At 36.1% G+C, this 12218-nt stretch overlaps 1 protein-coding gene across 1 annotated transcript in view; it reads right to left on the bottom strand.

Annotated features, from left to right (window-relative positions):
* Positions 1–12218, bottom strand: part of TM9SF3 (transmembrane 9 superfamily member 3) — a 71071-nt gene that overhangs the window by 6300 nt on the left and 52553 nt on the right. The window contains exons 10-14 of the mRNA XM_011951205.1: positions 10134–10273; positions 7973–8041; positions 4309–4455; positions 3686–3769; positions 3486–3562 (exon numbers count right to left, since the gene is read on the bottom strand). Coding sequence (XP_011806595.1) covers positions 3486–3562; positions 3686–3769; positions 4309–4455; positions 7973–8041; positions 10134–10273 — 517 coding nt within the window. The remainder of the gene's footprint in view (positions 1–3485; positions 3563–3685; positions 3770–4308; positions 4456–7972; positions 8042–10133; positions 10274–12218) is intronic.

Here is a 12218-nt window from a genome sequence, read left to right as displayed (position 1 = left end):
AAAACAAGATAGGCCATGAGTTGATAATTACACTGACATGGGGACTCATTATATATAGTATTGTCCCTATTTTTGTATATATTTGAAAGTTTCCCTTTACTAAATATTAAAATACAAAAAACACACAAAATGACAAAGCAACACTATTTGCATTTATTTTTGCAATGACTAGTCATTTCTTTTATAATAGGAAATAACGATATTACATTTTAAAATATTGATAATGCATTTTAAAATAGTTACAATACAATTCTTTACAGGATAAGAGAAAAATCACTCAATTTTGTGAAAATATATCTGAATCCTTACGGCATGAAAAGATGTAAAAAATTTTAATTAGCATTGAAACTTTTAATGGTATAATACTAGAGCCAAACCAAATCCAATTTTCCAGATGTACAAAACATTGTTCCCTTTGAGCAGAAATATGCTTAAAATCAAAACTGTATCAACCTAGAGAATCATTTTTCCTAATCTTTTTTTTTTTCTTTTGAGACAGAGTCTTGCTCTGTTGCCCAGGCTGAAGTGCAGTGGCACGATCTCGGCTCAATGCAAGCTCCACCTCCCATGTTCACGCCATTCTCCGGCCTCAGGCTCCCAAGCAGTTGGGACTACAGGCGCCCACAACCACACCTAGCTAATCTTTTGTATTTTTTAGTAGAGATGGGGTTTCACCGTGTTAGCCAGGATGGTCTTGATCTCCTGACCTCGTGATCCTCCTGCCTCGGCCTCCCCAAAGTGCTGGGATTACAGGCGTGAGTCACTGCGCCCGGCCGCATTTTTCCTAATCTTATGAGTACCTCAAGAATAAACTTACAAGGGCATGACTTTATAAAAAGAGAATACTGAATATGCCCTCTAGAAAAGTAAATATTTTAGGAATAATAGAAGTGCACTATTAAACTTAATTCCTCAAAACAAAAATGCTATGCTCATAATATCCCACCTTAACGTAGTCATTTTTTCCTACATTTAAAAAAATCAACAAATATTTTTGTTCTAATTACTGACTTAAGCATTTTAGCAACATAAATTGATGGATATAATTTTTGTATTATGGTGACATTCTAATCACTTCCAGTCTAAACAGCTTCTCCCTACCTGCCCCTGAAAAATGAAGCACTGAAAGCATATAAACCCATTAAAGAATAAATGCTGGGACATTGCCAGAACAGCAGGGAACTGTAAATGTGCCAAGATTTTCAGGCAGCAAGATGAAATTTCAGCAGGAAAAGCACTCAAAAAATTTAGCTACATTTTCTTTGTAAATGTCAAGACGTGTTACCTCTCTGGGTCTTCCTAAGATCACTTATAGAAAAAGTCAAGAAATTTTTTTTTAACTCTCTGCCTAATTGATTCTATACCTCACTGAATGTTGGTGATAATCAAGAAAAATCAGATAAAATAAAGAGGAGTCCAGATAATCAAGAAAAATCAGATAAAATAAAGAGGAGTCCAGTGAACAATACTCTGAAGAAAGGATGGCCAATAATACTAAAGAAACCTTCTGACTGCCCAAGAATAGGGATGTTTCCACATGACACAATTTAGTTTTAACCTTCAGTCCCTCTCATCTTTTCCTCAAAGTTGGTTACTAATTGTCACAGGGAATGGCTATCATAGCAGCTATAAATAAAACATGTGACTATAACATAGAGAATGATCTTTCCTTGTGGAATGTTTCACTACTTTACAGACAATCTCATTTGTGTGTACGCACACACGTGATCATATACATAGTGTATATGAATTGAACAGGCTCTTTTGATGGAGAAACAAAGCAATCTTGGTACCCCACCGGTGTCCATAAATGTCACACCAAGACCTAGCTTTTAATAAGATTATCATATCTTATATATATATATCTTATATAGCCAAAGATGGAATTATCAAATACACACATATATACATAAATAGCCAATGGCAAATAACAGAAAAATGAGGAAAAGTACCCACTCTCTGGAAATGTTTCCACCGTGATTAGTCCCTCAGACTTACATCATTCCTACAAAGTAACTAAGGGACCAGTCTCATTTATCAGGTAAAACACATCATTCCTACGAAGTAATTAAGGGACCAGTCTCATTTATCAAGTAACACTGAACCCAAAAAAAAGTGAGTTACTTGTATGAGTTTCCGTTAAGGTACCTCTGCCTGGACTTGGTGTCATAAAGTTGTTCTGAGATGAAAACACAAGGTGTGGAATCCCACAGAGACTGTGCAGAAGCACAGACACAATTCCAGAGCAGAAGGAAGCACAAGGACTTCTAGGCTTCATCAATAGCAGCAGCAGGTACCCCTCACTGAGCATCTACCAGTCACCTGATGTTTATCCACATTTAATCGCTGAATCCTCTTTACAGCCCTATGAGGTAAGTATTATTTCTATTTTGCAAATGAGTAAAGTTGACAAAGAAAGGTTAAATAATTTGGCCAGAGTTAACAGGGCTATTAAGTGGGGAATTCACACCCAGAACAGACTGACCCCAAAAGTCCAGATCTTTCCATACCTCACCATGTAAATGGCTATCCTTACTACCTAATAACAGTCCCAGCACTACACTTGGTGCTTTACACACATGACACTATTCCTCACAACTACTCTGAAAGATATGCCCATTTTACAGATAAAAATGAGACCTAGAAAGGTTAATGTGACCTCCATGGCCACAAAAAAAGCTGGGCAACAGCATGGACATTTATTCCAGTGTTTTCAGGCTCTCATACTTATGCCTTTCCCATTTATCATACTGTTTCCAAAAGTTCTTTATTTTCTAGCTACTTCACACATTCTAGAGACTCTATCATATGGTGAAAATTATTACCTCTTCCTTTTAATAGATGATTATGATAGATCCATAAATAGTGGTTTTAGCCCCACTTTACAAAAAGTTAGAGAGCTTTGGGAACTAGATCAAGGTGGAAAGCATACATATGGTACAGCCAGAACTTAAATCCAGTCTGTAGATACCCAAGTATGCAATCATAACAAGTAAACTGTGCTGTCTCACAGGTATCTCCTGGTTTCTCCAAGAATAGTCTGAGAAGTTTCCAAACAGGAATCATTCAGGCAACACCTTAACATGCCTACATCATGATCTTCCATTGAACTTAAGCTTTAAAAAATGCCAATTCTCAAACCAGGCACAGTGGCAGGTACCTGTAGTCCCAGCTAGTTCAGAAGCTGAGTCTCTAAAAAAAAAATAAATAAAATGAAAAAGCCAATTCTCAACATGAATGAAAAACTAACTGTGGTATGAAATTCTGTGCTATATAGAATTACTAGAATTTCTATAAAACCAGAAATTAATAAGGTAATAAATTATGTTGTGGGGAAGAGTCAAAAGAACTGAAATCAGACTCAGGTTTATTTTGGTGTTTCTGATCAAACAACAGATAGAATTTCTTAATTTCCATTTACTGTATTTTTCCGATTCAGAGAAACTCAGATTTACTCATGATGTTCAAAGAATTTCAGAACTTACCACACATTATCCCCAAGGCTGTGCTAAATACCGCCATATATCCAAAGTAAAATGATGTCTGAAATAAGCCATACATCCTGAAATAAAACAAAATATATATAGGACATCCATTTTTACTTTTAACATAAGGCCTTAAATATTAGTATTTAAAAGACAAATTTAGTTTCCTAAGTAAAAAGTGAAAAAATGTCTCCACTTACTTTGTTTTGAAAAAATAGTAGTAAAAGGAATACATGTAAACATAGATTGCAGTTGATGCAGCAGAGAGAAAACTTGTCCATTGCCTGGTGTGGGGAGGGGGAGAGAAGATAACTCTTTTGAATGAATGGCACTAAAACAAAGATTTTAAAGCAAATAATTTAATAAAACATCCTTTAAAGTCCTTTAAAACTTATTTAAAAAACAAATGCATAGATATGGTATTTAAATTTATTAACAAGGAGAACATCTAAGAATTAGAAAGTTCGATATTGAATTTTGTCAGATTCCCTATTACCAGTGACCATAAATACACCATTTCCTTTTCCAGATCTAAGTCTCCTTGTGTTTAGAATGGAGCAATGCTTCTCATAAAACTCTTTTCATATCGAGCACTTTGTAAAAAACGTGTCTAACATAGAACTCCATTAATACATTAAAAATTTGATATTATTTTTTCTCTAAAATATGTATCATTTTTATAACTGGAAAAAAAATCCCTATGTTATTTTAAGTAACAAAATTTCTATACAGCTCTTTTACTCCACTTGATAAAGATTTCAAAGGAAATCTTATTTTAAAATATTATGGTTCCCCAAATTTCTTTCCACAAATAGGTACTTACCACCTGTAATCTTCTGCATTTAGTAGAAAATATGTGCACACAATAGTCACACAGACAGTCACAATGCACAGGATAACCAGCACCAGCATCATGAAGCCATAGACATAATAGATCTTATATGCCCAGAAAGATGTGAAGATGAAATACCTAAGTAAATGCAATAAAGACACAGGTTTCCAGTCTTTATTCTTAAAGCTCACTCTGCTCTTCCTAGAAATCTCATATTTCAGTTCTCATTTTTTTCTCACTTAATGATTTTCTTTCAAGTATCTTCCAACAGTTTCTCTTACCATGTCTTCATCAATTAAATCCACTAGAATTCTCTCAAAAAATTTCTTGGATAATCTTTGAAAAACAGATTCTTCAGTAGGGCATTCACCTCTATACAAACTGAATAAAACAGAAGCTTAAAGAAGTATAAGGTAGAAAAGAAAAAATGAAAGTAGCTAAAAAATCCGTATTTGTATCCATATTGTTTTTTAGATACAACACAATTCAAGCAACGTAGTTTGTGTTTTATTAAACAGGAAATATAATACTCTATTAAATAGAAAAATAAGTTAGAGCAATAATGTGTAAAATTAGGAAAAGCAAGCCTAAAGATTCACACTGTCTTCAGAGGACAGCAAGTGAAAGGGCTTTAAGATTTTTAATTAAGAAAAAGATCTTTCACCCTAATCCATTACCAAGTCATCATTAAATTACACAGAGCCTTTCAGCCTCTTTTCTTTTTCTTGTTGCCCAGGCTGGAGTGCAGTGGTGCAATCTCAGCTCACTGCAACCTCCACCTCCCACGTTCAAGCGATTCTCCTGCCTCAGCCTCCTGAGTAGCTGGGATTACAGGCGCACACCAATACGCCCAGCTAATTTTTTGTAATTTTAGTAGAGACGGGGTTTCATCATGTTGGCCAGGCTGGTCTCGAACTCCTGACCTCAGGTGATCCATCCGCCTCAGCCTCCCCATCATTCATTCTTTCAACAAATATTTATAGAGCCCCTATCATGCATCAGGAAAGCAGTGAGAACAGCAGTAGACAACTCTACCCTCAAGAAGACTACTAGCTAGTTGGGAAATACCAGTAAACACCATGACACACTGTGATATGTGCTACATGAATGCACATAAGGGGTTATCTTCCCATTGTGGCTGAATGGGGCTTTATGGGGGGAGAAGAATCAGATAAGGAATGCGGAGGGTAAGGGGAGCTAGAAGAATGTTCCAGGTATGCCAGGCATGGTGACTCACACCTATAATCCTAGAACTTTGGGAGGCTGAGGCAGATGGATCACCTGAGGTCGGGAGTTCGAGACCAGCTTGATCAACATGGTAAAATCCCGTCTCTACTAAAAATACAAAATTAGCTGGGCATGGAGGCGCATGCCTCCCCAACTACTCGGGAGGCTAAGGCAAGATAATTGCTTGAACCCGGGAGGTGGAGGTTGCAGTGAGCCGAGGTAGTGCCAATGCACACTCCAGCCTGGGCAACAAACGAAACTCTGTTTCAAAAAAAAAAAAAAATAAGGAGCAGCAAAAGCAAAAGTGAGTAAATAAAGGGGATCCACTGCATTTTGAAAAACTAAAAGTAATTCAGTATGGCTAAAACTTTAAATGAAGGGGAAAGAACTAAGAAATGAAGTTGGAGAAGTGAACAGGACCAGTTCTTAGGTTATTAAGACGCTTAACAGCCATGTTATGGAGTTGGGACCTCACCTCAATTAAAATAAGAAGTGTTAAACAAAGAAATGACATGATACCTTAAAAAGACCACTTTGGCTACCAGGAGGAGAATGGGTTTAAGGGTGGACAAAACAGATGTTGAAGAAACAGCAGAAAAACTATCTAGTGGAACACAGTGCCCGGAGAAGCACAAAGACATGTGGTTCAGAAATACTGGGGACAGGGGTAGAAAGGAAAAAGTAGTCACAGGTCAAGTATGGGTGAAGGCACAAAGCATTGTCAGACTGGAACTAAAGAAGTAGTTCCTGAACCGACTTTAATAAACCACAAGTTACAGAGACACACACTCCAATTCCTAAGATACTAATGCCCACAGCATATGCAGAACTCGTAAGTGACAACGAAGAGCTGTTCCATATCTACTTATGTCAGTTGTACCTGTTAGTACAATTAGACTAAATTGAATAAATTAAATGTTACATAAACCAATAAACATCAGAGTAAAAAGGATGTGTGGCTACTATAAAAATTATGTTGAATGCTTTGGAAAGATTTGATAAGGTGAGTCCCTTTAAAAAAGTTATACAATTCGATGTGATTGAGATGGCTACAGACTGGGGGACAAATGTACAAATCTAGAAGGATTCTGCACTTAAAATGCTTCAGATAGGACCTTATGTTCTTGCTTCACTTTAAAAAGGATGGAAAACACAGAATCTGTATTATGAATGTCAAAGAAAAAAAAAATGAAAAAATTTCAATGAAGAAAAAGACCGTGGCTCTATATTTAAAAAAAACAGCGAAGGATGTACATTTACTTGTCTTAAAATATTACGTATGTATCTTTTTAAATAATTCTCTTACATGAGTCATCGTTTTCAATTAACCAACTACCAAATCCAATTACGTCTGTTAAGAAAACTCCTACCGGCCGGGCGCGGTGGCTCAAGCCTGTAATCCCAGCACTTTGGGAGGCCGAGGCGGGCGGATCACAAGGTCGGGAGATCGAGACCATCCTGGCTAACATGGTGAAACCCCGTCTCTACCAAAAATACAAAAAACTAGCCGGGCGACGTGGCGGGCGCCTGTAGTCCCAGCTACTCGGGAGGCTGAGGCAGGAGAATGGCGTGTACCCGGGAGGCGGAGCTTGCAGTGAGCTGAGATCTGGCCACTGCACTCCAGCCCGGGCGGCAGAGCGAAACTCCGTCTCAAAAAAAAGAAAAGAAAACTCCTACCATACAGGAGACAATCCGCAGTGGGGCATCTGGAAACATGTAAGGCTATTTTAAGTTGTCACAATGACTGGTATTTAGTGGACAGGAGCCAAGGGTGTATAGCTGCAATACCTGAGAAAGCCCCATAGGGTGAACTGTCTTGCCTAAAATAACCAGAGCATTCCCATCAGGGGGCACTGGGACACAGACTAAGAAAAGAAAGGCTTTTTTATTTTGCAATGGTGACAAAGGATGCAGATGTAAAGCACAGTAAGTGGCACAAGATGGCATACCTCTCACCTCCAAATACATACACACTTCCTAGCACTCCTGCAGGCCTCTATGGAAGGAACCTAGGAAATGACTATGCATCAAAAGATGTCAGGACCTAGACGGATTAGTAGGTAATGGTTTACCTAGTTCCGTAGATCCTCAGAAATATTTTAAAAAATACAATAAAAACCAGGAATTCCTTAAATCATGCCTATGATCAAAGGCTGGTCTACCATTCTTTAACACATAGCTTTGATTTTTAAGATTTCCTCTTGAGGGAGGTCTAGAATACAATACAAAAAGGTATAAACATCACCTGAATATTTAAGAACACAGTCAACAGCTACCTTTATATAGCCTATTAGACCCCTTTCTGGAATCATGGAATTAACAGACTATTAGATATTCTCCCAACTGATGACTTTACATGTTCCCTAACTCCTAAATTGTCTTACTATAATCAAATCCCTCAAAACATAAATACATTATCAAAACTTACATTTCAATAAAGATTGAACCAAAAGGTAAAATTCCGCCCAGGCAAACAATAACTGCAGGCTCCATGAACCTGGAAAATATTAAAATTAATAGTAAACTTCTAGTATGATTTCCATATTACATAAACACTGATAACAGAAAGCAGGTACTTGACACTTAAAATCATCTCTGAAGGATAGAAATAAACCAGTAAAATGAAAAGCCAAAACCAAAAGAGGCACAATATATAGGTGGGACTTCAATTTAGCCATAGGTTATAATCAATATTCTTTCTGCATTAAAGGCTGAAACAAGTACATGAAGAATAAAAATTACTGACACTGGCAAAACTTGAAAAAGTCTCTAAGTGTTCCCTCTGGTTCTACCAGACTTCCATAACTTCTTAGAACTCTATAGGCATTTATTCACAAAAAGCCAAAGGGAAAGAAAGTAAGAGTCGAGAGACCTCCATTTGAAATAATGTTTCCCAGATTGTGGCCTTGTCATCTCTTTGCTCACTCTCTCCTTAGTTCTATAATTTCTTTTCCTAAAAATTATGCAATTAAGGTATTATGAGTTCTTATTTATAATGGCACCAAAGAAATAAAAAACAAAATTCGAAATTCATTCATTCATTCAACAAACATTTACTGACTGTAATTGGTAATTCCCCACCTGGATGCCTTCTCTCGTCTCCTATTTCTCTCCTGAAAGCATTGGCTCAAATGTTCTCCCTTTAAAACCTTTGCTGAGTCTCCCAGGAAGAGGTGGGTCCTTCTCTCATTATTCCACTGCCTCTTGAACATATCTCCATCACGGTACTTACCACACTATACTGTAACTGTTCAATTCCAAATAGATGTGTGTACATATATATAAAAAACCTCACTAGATTATAAACCATGGCAGGCAGAAGCTACTCATCTAGGTATTTCCAGTGCCTAGCACAATACCTGGCACAAAAAAGATCCTAAACTAATAACTATGAAATCAACAAACTAAAAAACTGAGAAAAAAATTTTAAAATTTGAGAGCTGAAAAAAAACTTAAAAATCATTTAATGTAGTCTTCTTTCATTACTTTACAGGAAGCGAAGACTCACTGAGGTTAAAAGTGATCTGCCCAACGTGACACAGTCAATGAGAGGCAGATCTAGTATTCAGATTTAGGTTCCCATGATTATACTCCCCAAAACAGAGACACACACAAGCCTTCCTATACCTAAACGCAAAGCATCTTTGGTGAGGAAGCTCTCACCAGACCTCCTCTCCTTCACTAGCCCTAGTGACTTAGAGGAACTTTTGTGACTTCTGACTATGATTTCCCTTTAACCTTACCTTTCCTAGTAAGGATACTGATGGGTCCTAACAGTCTAATACTGATTTACGAAAAAAAAAAAAATTACTTTAAAAAATAAACTACAAAACTTCTAACCAAAGTCTCTCATAAGCACCAATCTAAGGAAAGAAAAGAATGTGGCCAATTCAAACTATAGGAGCTATTTTATTCATCCTCCATTTCTATAAATGTCTACATGCTTCCGGTCTAGAAAGGGCAGAGCAAAATTATCACCTATTTACATAAGCACCTGAATATGCTATATTTATAATCTGGTAAAATATCTAGGGACAGAGACTTCATATATATATATATGTATATATATATATATATGTACAGTACTATACATACATATATATGTACAGTACTAAAATATCTGGAAAGATAGTAAATAATTCAGGTTCTGCAGGTGATAGTATGTCTGACATAACTACTGATCTGCCAGCTCTGATGCTGTTACTATAAAAGCAGCCACAGGTAATTCATAAACAAATGGGCACAGCTGAGTTCCAACAAAACTTTATTGACAAAAACAGGCAGCAGGCTAGCTTTGGCCTGCAGGATTAGTAAAACTGCAGCTTTAGTTCACACCCAACTCTACACCATAGGAAAGCATTTGACTTAATTGTAAATGGCACGATATTCAGAAAGTGGAATAAGGGTATAATTTATTATTACTCCTAACAGTGTAGGTTAAAGGAAATAGTAAAATGAACTCCTTAGGCTCAAACTTAAGATTGTCATTCTCATAAATACATTCCAATTCTGAAGTTACATGTACACAACAGCCTTAAGAACTTATATATTGTGTGAAACAATCGCATAAGATTTAGCATTCTCTTTACCATTTTTTCTCCGGTATAGGACGAGGCACAGCATTGACACGACAAGGAAAGTTGGGCTGACCTGACAGATTTCGGCCAAGTATTGTACCAACAAGATTTAGAGGAAGAATAACAAAAAAACAGATGCAACAAACGGCCACCTGTAAATTAAATAAAAATGTGTGATTACTCAGAGAACAATAACATTAATAAAAACAAAAGAGACACAATTTAAACACAATTTGATCACAAAAGAAAATGTTTAAGTTCAATATGGGCTAAAATTGTGCAAGAAGTACACTAATGAAAACAGAAAAAGGTATGCTCTAAAATATTAGAACTAAACTAAATACAAGTTGAACTAGTTCTTATCCAATTTAGTTTACCATTTTTTCCTATTCTCCCACACTATCTCTGCGATAGTCCTTTTTTCTCCTCTTTCACTCTCAGCTGTCATGCTTTTTAAAACATATTTATCCATTGTCTTTCATTATTATAACCAACTTACTTATCTGGCTACGCTTTTTGAGCTCGTAATATGCACTAAGAGCTTTATATGTGTTATTTCTTTATTTTACAGATGAAGGAAAGGGGACTCAGAGAAGGATAAGTAACTTCCCATAATCTCATAGCTAGCGGAGAGCCAGACCAAAATTTCAACTCATATCTGCCAGCCTCGAAGCCCGTGCTGTTTTCTATTCTACACTGCCTTGGAATCCTAACAGAAGTAGATCACTGTCTATGTGTTATTAGTAAAATAGCACAAATATTTTTCTGCCTGTTAGTAGTGCAAAGTCTAAAATTATAGAGAAGACCATACAGAGACTCTAGAACCAAAGTGGCCAATTAGAAACATTTATTTTTGTGACATTTTTCTTTATAAAATCAGCTCTTTTCCGGCGAACGATCAAATTAAGATCACTTCACTCTGACCTCCTATAAAATGGAGTAGAACTGAATCACCTCTAAGATCTCTTTAAATTACACATTTTAGGTTATAATAAACAGAAAGTAAAAGTGAGAGAAAAATTGAATGAAACATGTGAAGACACTGATTGAGAGAAATGAAGAAGGTAGGAAATCCATAGTGATTGCACAAGAAGGAAAGATCTCTTTGAACCTATTTTAGTAAAAATTCTTCATTAGATCCTTTTGTGTGTGTATGTGTTTTTAAACAAGCCAAAGGGTATTGTCATCTCCTTTTCAGATACAACATAAATGTGTCAGAGTTATAGAGCTCCATAATACCATTTTAAACATCAGACTCAGGAACCCAATTTATCTGTGTTTCAGTTTAGGCCTAAGCCTATGAATAATATGAATTTATGCTCATATTATATTATGTGAAATGTGAAAAATAAGCAGGTGTTTTTAAGATAGTTTAAGTCTTATGTTATGAATTATACATATGTCATAAATATGGGGAGTGATAAATTCCATCTCAATTTTTGCTTTTACTTTCTTAATAACTACAAGACTCATAAACCTTAACACACTGTAATCAAGATCTATGTATTTTTCCCCTAGTTTGCCAGAACTCTAATTTCAAATAAGAATTAAAGACAAAATTCTTTCTAGGAAGAAAACATTCCTAGACCATGTAGAATTATATGGTCTAGAAGAATGGTTTTCAAGCTGTTCCAAAGAATTCTCAGGTCCTACTGAAGAGCTTCTGGGATTCCACAAGCATTTGATTTGAATATATTTTTGAAAATAGTTTCTTTTTAAAATACTTTTAATTGTAATAAGATACATACAGATCAAACGAGTTTTATACCAAATATCAGTACACTGGAGAGATCATAGCCAGGTTAACTCATTTTCATGCGAATCTCAGAATAAAGTTTCTCCTGCTTATCTCTGTGTATATACTGAACTGAATGAATTTTGTCTCTGATTAGGAAGGCTTATAATGTTACATTAGTCTTTTATTCTATCTCCTTCGCCCCATCCCAATTATGGCCTGCACATATTTGTTCACTAAAAATTGTATAAGCAAAAGTACTATTATAGCACAATGTGTGTGACACAATTGAGTGGCAGCTAAAGTGAGGGCACATCTTGCCTTCAGTGCACATAACAGTCAATAAAGGAACCTATAGATAT

Source organism: Colobus angolensis, unplaced genomic scaffold, assembly GCF_000951035.1.
Source record: "Colobus angolensis palliatus isolate OR3802 unplaced genomic scaffold, Cang.pa_1.0 Scaffold316, whole genome shotgun sequence".
Taxonomy (NCBI): Eukaryota; Metazoa; Chordata; class Mammalia; order Primates; family Cercopithecidae; genus Colobus; species Colobus angolensis.
Note: the sequence above shows the minus strand (reverse complement) of the source record. Positions and strands in the feature narration are given on the sequence as shown.